Here is a 16348-nt window from a genome sequence, read left to right on the forward strand (position 1 = left end):
AGGTGAAAATACACACACACACACATACACACACAGGGTGAGTATATTCATGTATATATACACTAAAATGTCATACATGGTTGCATATTCTCGTACACAAACTGATTAAATTAAACCTTCCTGCAGTGATATTACAAGACTTTTTTTTAAAAGTATTTGTATTATAGTACACATGGGTTTCTGCCTCTACAGTGCTGTTTGTGGTAAATCAATGCACAACAAATAGGCACTCTGTAGTACAACTGAAACCCAATTACCATACTACCCATGCATCACCAGACACTATATGGAAACCTATACATACTAATAGCCTGAGGCTGTACGTTACTCTGCCAGAGATCCAGTCAACTCACACACACATCGACATCAAGTCTGGCTTCATTTCTCACTCCTACAGCACATGTGACCATAGCCAGACATGAACACAGCTGAACAGTCAGTGTGCCTCCTTGTGCTATCATTAAGAGAGGTGACCCACGGAGCAGAAATCCGCATTGGAGAGGCCGGTGGGGGAAGAATCATTACCTGGCCCACTGGCCATGACCCTGTTACTCGCATTGCAAACGCACACAAATTAACACACACACACACACACACACACACACACACACACACACACACACACACACACACACACACACACACATAAATGAAAACACACCACATGTGCGTCTCTCATAAGCCCATACCTAAAAACATAGAAATTGCAAAGTGGCTGCCTCCAAGTAGAAATCTCTGAGCCGTCCCCTTTACGTAGTACCAATGCAAGAACACCGGCTGAGCGGAAAATTACACCGCTGCTGAGAGTTTGCAGGTATAAAGCTATATGGGATAAAATTATGTTCTCTCACACACACACACAAGTATATATATATATATATATATATATATATATATACACAGTGAGAGAGCCTGATCTCGTCAATCAATGTTCCATAAACATTTGAATAAAATGAGGGCTATAAGCACATATTATTTCCAACAACCTCCATAAATCCTGTATTACTGTCTCACACACACACACACACATCAGAATAGAGGATGATAGGCAGATTCAATCTGGCCGTGTGGGCAAACCAGTAACAGCCGTTTCTCTCTGCCATGGATTTTGGTGCCTCACAACCCCAACACACAATTTTAGCAGCTGTCAGAAGCAGTCCCACCAACTTCCTTCCATCTTTCTCTCACGCTCACACACCTACACCCACGCACACAAACAAGCAATCACCCGGCAGAGCTATCTGACAGTGGGGTGGTGTTGCAGACATATTAGGCTGTTTATTGAGCAGATGTGATGCCACTGCTTCCCCTGAAGGTGCCATTAGGCCAGGTTCTCTATTAAACAACTGTATTTGTTTGGCTCAGAGGTATGTTGGTGTGTGTGTGTGTGTGTGTGTGTGTGTGACATGAAGGTTAAAGAGTGTTGCGATTTACAAAATTAGCTTTATAAATGATTTTCCTAAATTATTGATGAATTTTGTTTTGTTAAATCTTTTTTTCTGAAAACACAAATTAGACAAATAGGGAGTATTTTTATTGACACAAAAGAGGGCAGAAAGGGCATTACTGTCATTACAGTTTTTTAATCATCCAGCTAAGTACGCTATTACTTAATTACATATAAACACTTATTTACTTTGAAAGAAATAGGCGTTCTATTGCTCATTCTTTGTATTTAAAGATGACACAATTGAGCAAATGTGATAGCTTGGATGTTAAGAGCAATCTCAGTCCTATCTGACGACGGATAAGCCTCTGGGGGGGAAAGGCTTTCCACATTTCGACTGTTTACTCGAACGCGGTTGGTCAGTACTACTTGGACAATAAACGGAAACCAGAATGCTTCCAATACCAAAATCTTGTCCCGCTGCTTACAGGTTCTGCATGTGAACGCAGAATGCAGGATGTAACCGCTAATATTGGAACGTCTCCAAACAGCTCATACATTCCTGTGCATTTATTATTACATCAAGACACAATCTGACCTCGCATTCATAAAACAAAAGCAGAGAAAGTCACAAGCGTAAACAATAGCTCATCATTGCACTGGATTCTGCAGCGTTTCCAGAGATATTTGTGAATTAAAACCACCTGCTTGATGATGTTTTCATAGCTGCTCCTGAGGGAGACGGTGCAGGGCACTGGAGGGCTGCTTTTCAATGGACGTCTCAAGAGTGGACTTGGCTTTTATCTTCCATATATTGTGTTATGATCTTGAATGTGTGCAGCTGTCGACGGCAGCATATTATGCTATCGATCCGGGCAATCAATATGCAGCTTGTGGCGTTAAGGTGTGTTTACTCACAGCAAGAGGCAGTTTGTTATTCTTACCGCACCATCTTCCCATGGTGGAGAACACGGCACTTTGAGATCTTTCAAGTATAGTGTTTATAAGGCCTGGTACTGACGAGACTCTCATTCAATGCATGTTCCGAACATGCAACTAGAAACATGAAAGAATGCATTTGCATCAGCACTAGACGGTGCCTTCTCTAGCTGAGACACTTAACACAAACTCAAATATTTTTGAATTTACATTTACAAGCTTTTGCAAGTGCTGAACACTATGTTCCACGAGTACATTTATAACAATGGATTCAAAACGACATTATATTGTCTTGGCATATCTGATATTCATATTGAACGATCGGCGGGGATTACTGTAGATATAACACGGTGATTACATTCTTACTGTGCCGCTGTTGCCATAGCACCAGCTATGCGATGGGACATGTGAGGTGACCTGCACGAGTACTCGCTCCCAGTGGTGCTCTCTGTCATAGTCAGGGTGAACCCAATGCGTGTGTGTGTGTGTGTGTGTGTGTTTACTCTCATATCTTCAAGTAGAGTACCTGTTCCGAGGGTTTAATTTATGCTCTTCACTGGAAGATTTCTCATCCCCGCTCTCTCCTGTGAATTTATGTAACCTCCCTTTCTCAATTGTCCCACTCACCACCCCCCCCCCCCCCCCCCCCCCCCCCTCCCCCTCATCGAATGGAATACATCTCCATATATCTTCACTTCCTTTGACTGTCAAGCCATCTCTCATTCATCCTCTCTGTCTCACGTCAGTACCTGTGTCTGTTTCATGCTCTGCCGGAGAGAAGCAAGACACCTTCCCCACTGTGAGTGTGCATGTCCATTTTCCAGTGTCTGTGTTTCCCTGCGTGTGGTCGGGTGACAATAGGTGACAGTGAGCAATGGTCCGGACTTAAAGGTGGGCGTGCAGCAGTTGTGTATGTACTTGAGCATGTGTGTTGGGGCTAGGTAGATCGGTGTGTGTGTGTGTGTTTCTTCACACAATGATGGTGACAGTTGGGAGGTGCAACCCACTGTTCCGTCCTGATGCCCCTGTCACATCTTGGCCTTGTTCCCTTCCCTCAACCTCCCTTAGCATGCAGCAAGAGGTGGAGGCTGGAGGTAAAGGGGGAAGGGGGGGGGGGGACCAGTCACCCATACTCAGGGGATGGCCATCCTCCCCCGGGCACAGGCATCAGAGCAAGTGCCATGCCATGGATGCAAGGATCTCAAGATCAAAGAAACAACTTTGAATAAATTAAACTTCCAGAGTTGACCAAGTCATTTTTTAGCAAATCCAGTTCATGTACTTGGGAATATTGGGCTGGGCAGTGTATTGTCATATTTGCATGTCATTTTAAAATAAGTTAAGCAAGTAAATAAATTAACCTTTAGATATTATTTTGGATATGTGGAGCTTTTCCCATTGCTGTTTCTTTCGACAATGAGCTAATTGTAATGGTAAGTGGGTGACATTTCCATTATTTCTAAATTGGCCTTCGATATGAGCTCACAGCCAATGTTTTTACTGAAAAGAGCTGCCCTAATGCTAGATCTCACTCTAACATTAGAGGGAAAACTTTCTTTTGGTGTAAACAATTCCTTTCTATGCCAGTAATGTGTTTCACGGCCACTAACCGCTATCTCCAGGGAGAGCCTAGTGGTCGCCACGACCAAACACGAGTCCTTGGTAGCATGCTAATTGAGGCGCTGCAGCTCAATTAGCATTAGTGTGGCATACCACATGAGCACACTGAGGAAACGGATGACATGCAGAATTAATATGAGAGCAAGAGAGAGCGCGAGAGAAAGAGAGACAGAAAACATACAGTGGATCTGCCAATTAGCTTTTCTCCCTCTCTCTTCTCTGAAAAGGTTATTTGTTTGACAGCACCGAAGATGTCTTGGGAAAACAAAGGGTTTAGAAGACACGAAGCTTTGCAGCATGACTTGCAAGTTTAACCAGCCATTTTGCGTGTTTACTTAAGACTTCTTGAACTGTTTTTTGTCTCGTCCTAATGAGCGCGTACATGTGTGAGACTACCGATTATCAAGACTTGATTGTGTGAGTCCGGAATACTTGATTGTGTGAGTCCGGAATACAAGTTCATGAAAACGTTTCTATTTTGATCTTCTCTGTTCATTTTGATAACCCACATGGTACACTCAAACTCATAGCATTTTTCAGTGTGCAGCGGTTGTCTGGGTCCACTGATTTATAAACACTCAGTATATCACAGTTTACCTCTGGAAGTTTATTACTGATTGTATAGACAGACCTTATCTAACGAACTGGGAAAAGGCATTTGCTTGTGGTCAGTGGCACGGATGACTTTACAGTCCCCATTCCACTTCAGGAAGGAGGGATCGATGTTTATGAGTGTTTGGAGGAAGAGAGCAACGCAGCAAGGAGGAGGAGGACAGTCATGCTGTTTATTGGCACACATGCGTCTGAATACACATAAACTGGGATCTGACACACACAGATCGCACGTGTGCACACACACATGCGCGGGCAGAAATGTGCAATAGGGCACAATGCACCAAAACACATATTGGAACTGATGTTATATCAACACATATATGTGATGAAAAGAAGAGGGTGGGAGGAAAAAAAGAAAATGAAAAAAGTGTGAAAGAGGAAACGGTGTCAGCACTCTGTGATTATAACCCCTATCGCAGCCAAAAGCAGAGATTGAGATACGTCAAACCCATTATTAATGTGACGATATCGCGACATTAGCACCACTTGTTCCAGATTGACACCGATATCACAGAGTAATGTGAGATATTCTCAACATCCGTGCCCAATACGACGACTTTCCTTTTGACAATGCTACTTCTCCAAATATGGTTTCCAATCTGTCTGGCTGTCACGCACGGCAGGGCGCGTTGACGGCTTAGTTAACTACTCACACAACTGACAGCTGACAGACTGGCATTAGGGGAGGTGACATATCAGAAACATAGCTGTAACATTTCTGGCATATATTGGCCCATTGAAGAAGTGCCCCTTCCTCACTTGGAGGGGTTGAAGTGTGGATGGAAAACACACAGGAAAAAGGGAATATGCCACATCACACTAGTGTCATACTATGAAAAACAAACAAAAAAAACAGGAAGACTAAAATGTCGGTATTTTGCTGAATGGAACAACAACTTTTGTCAATAGAATATTGACTTAAAGGTGTATTTATCATAATGTTCTGTGATGCTTACTAAGTCTGATATATCTCACAAGTAGGATGCTATAATGGAATATGCAGAGTACAATTTTTTTCTTGTATCCATACATTTTGTATCGATACTTGAGAACAGAATAAATAATGCACATGCATAACATACGCATGTATGTTTTTATATAAAACTCTCCTGTGGTTGACAGGGACATCCAATGGCAGTAGTGAAATATCTGATAGAAGGGGAATGATGAAATGGGGGGTGGGGGGGGGTGTCTATATATGAGTGAAAACTTTGCTTTCACCTGCCAAGCTTGAAAGGCATTAGCATAAGTCGTGCATCTCAGCAGAAAAGAGAGCAAGTCTGATGGGCCACGACAGTTTGGTTGACAGGCGAGGCTTCAGGTTTACTCGAACAGCGGCGAGAACTGATGCAAAGTTACATTGTGGGCTCAAAATAAATGTATAGGGGGCATAAACGATAAGACAGTTTATCGGATGAATACTAGCATACGTCTATAAACGAAGACATTTGCCTTTCTAAATGAATAGTCAGTGTTTGTCAAGGACAATGGCTGCTATCAGAGACACACACGCACACACACACACACACACACACACACACACACAGGTGCACTATCCACTCCTGTTGATTTCCTCCCCTGTACTATTGATTGCCTTTCTCCTCTTCCCCTGGTGTTCTCTCTAACAGCTCCTCTCACCGATCTATAGAGTAAATAAAGGCAATGCTGATAGCGGAAGAGAGACAGAGAGAGTGTGTGTGTGTGTGTGTGTGTGTGTGTGTGTGTGTGTGAGAGAGAGAGTGAGGTGATTTCAAGGTTGATTGGGAACAACAAACTATCTGGAAGAACACTTTGAAGATGAACTGCATGCTATCCTTCCACTCAGCACCCCTCCCACCAGCACAAATAAGTGTGGGAGAGTGTGAGTGAATTCTAAGAGTTCCTTGTGTTTGGGCCTCTTTGCTATACGTTATTAAAGATGCATTGTTTAAGCCTTTGGTCTGCAGGCATACAGGCAGAGTTGCCTGTTTTCACATTTGTACTCTTTGTCGAAATATCTCTAACCTTGGCCATGCCAGGAAAGTGCTTTTCACAAGACAGCATTGTCCTGAATATCAACAAAAATATACTACATTATAATTCGCAAAAAGAAAAAATCCATCTGCGTTGTCCTTTTTCTCTACAGCACTGCAGACTGACCCTGTGGGCTTCCAGCATCAAAATGCTGTCATTCACTCATGGACATTCATTTAGTTTTCCCTTCGGCTACATTCTGTGATGTCAGGTTAATCAATCCGAGCTATAACTGAGCAAGACTCCTGGACGATCACAGAGCCGGAGGCAAGCATGAGAGGATTTTATGCATTATTAAGCTTTATTATAGTTAAAAGAAAAAGAAGAAATGTTCAAAATCCACTCAGCAAATGAGTAGATAGCAGATTTTTGGAAGCTGTGCAAGTCCCTGTTGTTTTTCTGTTATTCAATGGTTTCCACTTTTAGAGGCTCTAATGTCCATAAAATGAATAAAACCTTTACTGTCCAGCAATCCAGCAGACATTTAGTGAGTGATTGACAAAGCAGTTACATTGTTTGTTTTAATACTTCTGCTTTCAGTGGTTTGTGTCAATGATATGTCACTTCTTGGAGCAATATAAATGAAAATGTTATAAGATACTCAAGTGGAGGTGAGATGACACTGAGGGACAAATGATTCATATTTCTGTCCTCTGAATATCGAATAGTTCAGCTCAAACTGGATATTGCTGCATTTGCTATGGCTGAGGTGCCTGGAGAGAAGGACTTTGGGTCAGACCTCCTCACCAAGGACACACTTAATGCATTGTTAAGTCACAGTCACACTATCTACCTTACAAGATGGCACTTCTTTTCTTTCTTCAACTTTTTTTTATCCTTCAGCACATCTTAACACTTTTACTATTATGACCAGTAGTATTAATGTTCGACACTAGCAGAGAAAGTCATGTGGCCGTATGGACATTTTTCTTTTTAAGTGTTTGCAGGACTACCAGAATGTACTCTATCAAGCTAGTTAATGGTGCTGCACCACTACTGACCTTATATGACTGTCATTAAACTTTCAGCGTTTACGTTTAAGAAGTCTCAAATTAGCTTCGGTGAAGCTTTTTGTCATTATTTTATGTTTTCTAAGTCTATCTTCATTTCTTGTATGAAAGATGTTATACAAAAAAGAATATTATTACTATTGCTGTTATTACTATAATGAAGGCATGGGGGGATATATATATATATATATATATATATATATATATACATATATATATATATATATATATATGTGTGTGTGTGTGTGTGCGTGAAAAGTGTGTGCATCAAAGCATAACTTTCGGGGGCCCTGTTATCTGCTGTATATGGGACTGTGTGTGTAGTATGTATGTATGTATCCACTAATATCTGCACGTATGTGACTTGTACAACTGGTTCAAATCTGGTTTCATTAGCTTGCTATCCCTCAGTCTTCTAGCCTTAAAGATTATCAGTAAATCCATATATAAACAAAACAGTGAAAGACAGGAAGTAAATAAGGAGTAAGCAGACTTAAAAGTTGGAATATTTTCCTAACAACATAAAAATCTCAGATGCCATTATTAACTGTGGTTAACAAAACAGAGAATGACACAGAGCAGCTAAACTGCAGCGATTATAGCAAAGAGCCTAGTGTCCTGTCTGAGGGCTTCAGTTACACCAAGAATTGACAATTTGGGTGATAGATAGCGACGAGGAGGAGGGACATTTAGAAAGGTAAACCTGTGGTCAATCGATCACACCGAGTTGTGCATTTTATTTTTGTCCGTCCGTGTGCTAGAAGGGTTAACGAGAGCCAAAGCTGTGTGTCACACGCACACACACAACCTCACACACAAAACAACACCTGTGGTCCCCCTTTCTGCCCTTGTGATGGTCAAAACACATCGACACCCGAGACCCACTAAAGTGGCATTTTGGTTATTTTCTCTCTGTCTGGGTACTATTCTCGTTTTGGCGACGTGACGCTAATTCTCCAACAAAAAAAAGGTGTGTGCGCGCCCGCCCTTGTGTGTATGTGACTGAAGGGACGGGTGAGCTGAAGAGAGCCGATTCTATCAGGCTAAGTGTGACAGGCCAATCTGTGGCCACCCATTTGCTCTGACTGGGAGGATGTCCAGGGTGTTAATGGATTTGTGCACACACACACACACACACACACACACACTCACCAACACACACATACACTTTAAACACACCGGCACTCACATGCGGACCATCTTCACACACTTAAGGTTTGATTTAAATTGCAAACACGCTCCAAGTGGCAAATATCTGCATGGCGGCTGCTCACTGATAGCCCTAAATTTGTTGTTTACATCGATCCTGCTCCTTTATCTGAGATAATGTATTTTTAAATTAAATGATCTGCTAGAATACACCAAATGGTTGATTAATTTTTGGTTAATTATAGAGTGTTAAGAGAAGAGTTAATAATAAAATCTGGACTGAAGCATTAGGCACTCATGGCTGTGTGTGCGTGTGTGTGACTTTGCCTCTAACCTATGGTTGGTGACCCATAACCCATGAGAGTGTTACCTCTGTCTGCTAATGCATTTTCTACCCTGGAGACCTCAAACACATTCATCCTCCATTTCTCCTTCCTTCACTCGGCTGCACACAAACTCATTTTCTCACTAAAACCATTTTAAAGCCCTCTTTCACAGCTCTTCTCTCTCAGAAGTTTGCATCCAAGATGACCATCCTTTCTTTTTGTCTTCCTCGGGATTAACTATTCTCTACCTCTCTCAACATCCATCTCTTATTTTCTCTGTCAATCTGTAACTCCCCTCCTCTGTCCATCTTCCTTCTGTGTTTCACCATGTTTCACTGCCCTCGTCATGTCTCCTCTGTGGCAGCAAGGATGAAGGTGCAAAATGTACTCAGTCTCCCTCTCACTCACACACACACACACACACACACACACACACACACACACACACTACCCAAGGGCTCGCACCAACACAAGAAACCAATTTTCAATTTACAGGGGAGTGAGAAATCTCCCTGCCCCCAGCGAGCATTATCTCCCACGCCAATCTTGAGGGACGAGGGTTTGACAGCAACTGTGGTGTGTGTGTGCATATGTGTGCATGTGAAAGACAGAAAGACAGAAAGCTTGAATCTAAGAGGCAAAAATAAACCCATTCAACGGTTCGCAGTCCAGTCACAATAACATAAGCTATCACTCTCCTTGTGTCAACTCCTGAAGTTTGGAGTGGTGCCCATGAGAGCCCTGGCAGTGCCCGCCAGTGTCGGTGCTCTCACCAGGCTCTGGTTTCAGGGCTGGTAAACAATGCCAGTGGGTAGGTTTGGTAATGGATCTAAAGGGGGCCGCTGGCACAAGGCCGAGCCCCAGGAAAGCAATCCGAGACTTGGCCTGGGTTGGCTAGAGGAGTCCCTGAATGCTCGAGGGCTGCAAGGGCTGGAGTGCCGGGCATGGGCCCAGGCGTCATGGAGGTAGGGGAGGCTAACAACCCAAACACAGCACCCCCCAGACTGTCTGGTTAATATGTGTGAGGCTCTGTGAATGAATGGGGGAGTGAGAAAACAGCATTTGTGTGGATGAAGAATGAAAGGGAAAACACGGATGCGTGTAAGTTTAGGTGTGTGTGTGTGTGCGCATATATGCGTCAGCTCAGGTAATACTCACATGTTGTGCAGGACACACCAGCCACAGTGGGGATCGCCAGATCCGAGACATTCACTGCAGGTTGAGTACTGACCACAGGCCTCCACTGGCACCCTTGACAGCTGCAGAGAAACAAACAAGGATTCAATAGGATGTAGAGTCAAAGGTCACATTTTTGTATGAATGAACAAAGTGAAGTTAAGCTATAACAATATTAAAAAGGAAAAATTACCAGAAAACAGACAGAGCATGTGAAATAGAAAAGTTTTAAAGCTGCAGGGTATAAGCAGGTGATGGGAGGAATTTGAATATGATAAGAATATATCTGCATCCTTGCTTCAGGTGTGTGTGTGTGTGACAGAGAAATAAAGGATGAATCTATGACTATGAATAAATGGAATAGGGACATCAAAATACTATTTTCAATTACTTGCAAACTTACGAAACCCTCCTCAGGTTAGACGAGCATAATTCAATTATTTCCCGTGTACACCAGTAATGCCTTACTGGTAATACAAAACCTCTAAAAGAGAGGGAAAATAAAAGTGTAGAGGGAGTTTGAAGCATTTTGATAAACCATCTTTATGCTTCCTTACAAGTGCTGCATCTAATCCACTCGAAATGTAGCAGAATACTTCAGACAACCTCTACGGAGAAGGCATGAACTCGTGCAATCAGATACGGTCAAAGACATGCGTAGGTGGAAAGGTGAACATTGATAGTTGCACCTTTTACTGAAAAAGCATATCTGCATTACTGTTTGGATCCTGAATGACTCAGACAAACACAACATTATTACTAATAATGTTTAAGATAGCTGTAAATTGTCTATTAGACTGCAGTAAGACAACATCGAACCATCTAGAGACAAAACTTATACGTAAAGAGAGAATATAAAGTATTTTGTGCAGTTCCTTACTGATATGTCATCTATTTGCTTTATATTGTAAATGCTTCTATTGTTTCTGTTTTTACCATGTAAAGTGTCTTTGAGTACCTTTTTAAAGCGCTATACAAATAAAATGTATTATTAATTATTACCATTATAATAAGCACTAATTTTCATCAAAATGTTACTGCTTGTCAGCTTCCATCTCTCCCCACTTGGCTCCATTTGGAAAATGTGGCCACTTGGGAGAGCAGACCATCTGTTATGATGTATAGCCCTGCCAATTCAAACTGCCGTTGACTGGCACTGATTGGCATGGGCCTCGAGTGACCGAGAGCAAAGGGCGAAGCTGAGGTAGATCTCAGGCGTCCCCCCTGCTCTTGTCACCACGGTAACAGCGCGACGCAACAATAGGTGTTGCTGGCACTTTTGATTAATGAGCCGTCATTGGTGGATGACCGCTGTCACTCACGCCGCTCACCGATGACAGCCAGGGAAAGAGAGATGACATCATCAGTGTGGGACTGATGTTGGGTTATTTGTGAGGGTAAAGCTGTGCCTGCACACCAACTGGAAGGTAAGTCATGAAATACACGTTTCAGATGAAGGTGAACAAGCATTTTTGCCTTTCTCTGCCACATAAACAGGAAGACACCAGATGGTCATACTATCACTGTGTACAAATTACAATACTTATGTACTGTCTTGTACAGTTAAACAGCCACTGGCCATATTTCTGCATACAAGCTCAATACAGTTGTTTCCATGGAATTGGACAACAGTAGCCTTGCAAATAATATTACTTGTTAGGTCAGAGCATGCACTCAACACCTGTGCAGCTTTGCTGGGGAGGATGTAAATCTAGTTCCTTGCTGAAAGTCACTATGGCAGTGATAAGGCGCACTAATTTAATCACGGTAACTTTCAAATCACCTTGTGCACCACCTCCAATAGGTGGCGAAGATCAATTATTTTGGATCTTTATACCTCTGGATATAAGCGATGCAATTATCGCAATGTCCTCGCTGCACATTTTACTAACTAAATTCCATATTTGAGGATATGAAAAGGACCATAATTAAACCATCCAATGTAGGGCATGACTGAACGTAACAAGAGATCAGGAACGCCTATATGCGTGGTGGAATCTCTTCAGCACAGCGTGGCACCGACGGCGGTTCACTCTGTTGGATGCACAGACTATCAGACAGCACATCTCTGGCGGCTGACAGCCCCCCCCCGCTCTCTCTCTCTCTCTCTATCTCAAATAAAAAAACACACTCATGGTGGAAATCATATTTCAACATGTGTGCACGCAGATGCGTGTGGACCACAAAGATTCATACTGTCACTGAAGACAGACACTGACACGATGGAGATACTTTAAAAACACACCACTACATCATTCTCTCTCCTCTTAAGTCTCCACTGTGTATCTCTACAAGCACTATAAATAGCATACTCAGGCAGACATGTGCACACACACACTGAAACAGATTCAAACACAGCTGAATGAATTCAGAGGGGGTGTATCTCCTTGTCAAAGTCAAGAGGAATCCTGCTCGCATGCTAGTACAGATTAAAAACAATGCAAGTGAATCTGTGTGTGTGCGCTTTGGGGAGGAAAATAAATGGCCAGTATGTTTCGCCCTCCCTACTGTGTAGAGACGTATTTGCATTAGGCAGATAAAGGGAATGAGTTTGAGATGGAATCGGAGCGATAGTGGTGCAAGTGTGCGCGCGTCAAACTCAACACGGATCCTCGTTGCATCTCGCATGATAGATTCCCTCCCTCCCTCCCGTCACTCTCCACCGAGCTCTACCAGTCTCAGCCCACTGCCAGCTAAATAACCGGGTAGTCACGAAGGAGAAAGGCCATTGTGTTAGCCTATGGAGGGATTTCAGCTGCCAAAGCCCTTATCATGAGAGTGTATGAAACTGCAATCTCCCTTTGTGTGTGCGCGCGTGTTTGTGCGCGTGTTTATGTAATCTACGCAGCCATGTCACCGCATCGAGTGGTTTGTCACCTCGTGATCTGCCATAAAAGCTAAGCACCCACACAGAACTGTAGCAAACAATGCCACCATATCTGAACGCTTTATAATTTAACACTTCATCGGTGGCAGATATGCCGATACACACACACCACCCACATGTACACACACATATACAAAAAAAACAAACACACATACGGATTTAGACTTTGGAGAATGGAAGAGACCTCCTGATGCCTATCATGGCCTCAGATGCCTGCCTGTGGGGAAAATGGTTTTCTCAACAGATAAAACACACACACACACATACAAAAACAAACACACTCCACATTCAGAGCCCAGCAGAAGCAATGGGTGCCAATGTGAATCCTCTGTTCCAGAGCGCGGATCCTGATATCATTCATTCTCCCTGGCTGTCTGTCTTTCTCTGTCACTCAGACGCTCTGAGGTGTGTAAGATCATACATTCATCATCTCTCCAAAGCCTCCGTTCTCTATCTGGCACACACACACACACACACACACACACACACACACACACTCAAAAGCAGGCCACACTTTTGTCCCCTCTTTTATCAAAAAAAAATGGAGGGATTTGGTGGCTAAACGACCCAATGCACCCCTTGTCTCTCTCATCTCGATACCACATTCATTTCATGCAATCTTCTTCGTCGGCTTTGCCAGAGAGGCAACCATTACGTCTCACCGTCTCTTCTCTATGGCTGGGCTATCATATCAGCAGGGATAAATACAAAGGATGGGGTGCATGGCATTTATAATTCCCTCCTGTTTCAGGTGAGCAAATGACATCCATTACACCCGGCACTCTCCCTCCTTTCACAATGGGGAGAGACGGGAGCTGCTGAATATAATCACACTTTTAAAAAAAGGCCAAGATCACAGAAGAACTTGATGCCTTAATGTGTGGGGAGAGAGATGAAGACGTACTTGATCATTTACTGTGGAGGCACAATGGCATCAAATTATATATACAGTATATGTGTGTGTGTGTGTCTATGGAAAATGGGTTTCAAAGGAAGACAGGAGGAAGAGTCTTCACTTTAAGTGTATTCAGAATTTGCACTTCGAGATCTTCATCATTACACTGAGGAGATGATAAAGCCTGACTTTGTTTTTCTTTCCACATTCTCTCCATCTCCCCTCCTCCTTACATAACGCCAGAGGCCTTCGAGTCAACCTGCAGTGGGAAAGCGATCATTTAATAAATCTGCGGAGACTTTTATTATTAACTAATTCTCCTGCCTCATCCCTATTCCTCTCTTTATCCTACTCTTTTCCTGCCCCCTCCACTTGTAATTAAACAGGGATTGCACCTGCAGCTAAACTCTACCACTCCAAATGAACAGAGAGAGAAATGAAAGTGATAGCCCAATCCTGCCTTTCAGCCTGTAGGGCACACTGAACTTCTCTTATCGTTCCTCTTCTTCCCCCAGGCTAGCTTCGTCTTTTTCTCCTTCCCTGGTGTGAGTTTGTTCATTAGTTTGGCACAATGCTGGCACTGCATCACTATCATTGGCCTATTGGAAGACATTAATTAACATAATGTGGTTAACTGTATGTAATATAATGTTATTTAGTCATTTTTAGCTATTTTGGAAGTAAGCAATGTATGCATGTGTCAAAAGATAAATTGCTGCCCACGACAGAGTCTCCAATTGAATATCGCAGAGTTGCGCAGATGACTGCAAGCGAAATCAGCCAAAATGATCAAACATGATGAAGTAAAATCATTATTCATGTACATGACAATGAACAGGAAGGACCTCCATTTTTCCATCAGCCTGCCACCAATGCGTAGATGCTCTTTCAGTGCCCGTAGATATATCCACGGCGGGTCTTTTATTCTCTTCTCTATCTATCAGCGAATGTCATCCTGTTTATCCCTTCGTTCATTTACTGGAGCCTCTCTCTCGCTTCCTTGTCCTCACATGTCCCACCTCTCTCCTCTCCAGTTGGATGGAGGACAGATTGACGTGGGAGTCAAATGAGGCGAGGGACACATCAACGACCCGCTGCCTCGTCACAGCTGACGCACCGCTCAATCCGTCAACCACCAACCAACGGTGTTATATCATAAACTCAGTTAACAGAGCGGGCCGGTGGCTGTAAGCGCAATATTGTTTTCATTTGAGGTTCTCGGAGGTCAAATGAGAAAGCCATCCATTGCGCTGTCAGGATTGTCAGCGCATGACAAACGACTCGGATACAATCAATCATTTTCACTTATCTTTCCATTCCAAAGAGGGTAAGGCCCCCCCCCCCCGTACACAAAAAGGCAGTTAAACAAGCTTCAGGCAGTTTACTAATAACGGCTTACAGATTAGAATTTCCTGCATGGGGAATGCTTTGCTATAGTTTTACCATCTGTCATCTTTGGTATGTCTATGCTTAGCAAATACTCAAAACAAAAAGCAGCAGAGATGCTAAGCTCAGCTACAATAAATTCATACAGCAGACCTTGCCCTCATCATGCTAATGTTGCCCCATTACTGTCAGTCATCAGCGCTAGAGCCATGCAGAAGACATAGCGGATGCCGAGGTAAAGTGCATTTAAAGATGTGGGGTTAGGTCTGACCCTTCAGTGCACAAACATGATTTGCATTTAGTCAGTAATGTCATTTCTCTTTCCATTTGGCAGGTGCTTGAAGTGTAGCCACACACACACACACACCTACACAAGCTAATTTTGCACAGGCGGCCTCATCTTGCCCTGGGGCATAGCCTGGGTAAAAGTAAGGGCTGTATTACTCAGACAGAGTGCACAGTTTGGACTGTTTCCAGGCAAGACATTGACAGGAGATGCTGATGATGACTCATGTGAATGACACATTTTATAAAGTGTCTGTGTGTTGTATAGTATAATGGGGCTTATAGACTCACAACTGTTAGCTACAGGGAAATAGAGAAAACCACTCAATTCAGACAAAAGGTAAAAGGTAGCTCTCTCCAACCTTGTCTGCCCCAATTTATTTTTTGGAAGTGTGTCAGGCAGATGTGACTGCAACACATCAGCTGTGTTCACTTGCCTTGTTAGACCACAGCAGCCTGCAGCTACACTGGGACACAACATAATATGCACATCTGAACACCTTCATAACTCAAAGCCTAACACTGGAGGGGTGAGGAAGCCACACTATAAGGGACGTGGTAAAAAGTTCCCCCGCTGATAGAAAATTAAAGGATGCTGGTATTAAACATCTTTGATGAGATGCTACGACGCCATACTTCCACAAATGAGCTTGTCGGATT

The 16348-nt window shown here is 43.1% G+C and overlaps 1 protein-coding gene across 1 annotated transcript in view; it reads right to left on the reverse strand.

The window, feature by feature from the left end:
* The window catches only part of plxna4 (plexin A4), a gene marked incomplete at its 5' end in the record, with an annotated part of 189046 nt that overhangs the window by 66622 nt on the left and 106076 nt on the right, over nt 1-16348 (reverse strand). Inside the window, one exon of the mRNA XM_079183979.1 lies at nt 10218-10318. Coding sequence (XP_079040105.1) covers nt 10218-10318 — 101 coding nt within the window. The remainder of the gene's footprint in view (nt 1-10217; nt 10319-16348) is intronic.

Source organism: Pholis gunnellus, assembly GCF_910591455.1.
Source record: "Pholis gunnellus genome assembly, chromosome: 22".
NCBI lineage: Eukaryota > Metazoa > Chordata > Actinopteri > Perciformes > Pholidae > Pholis > Pholis gunnellus.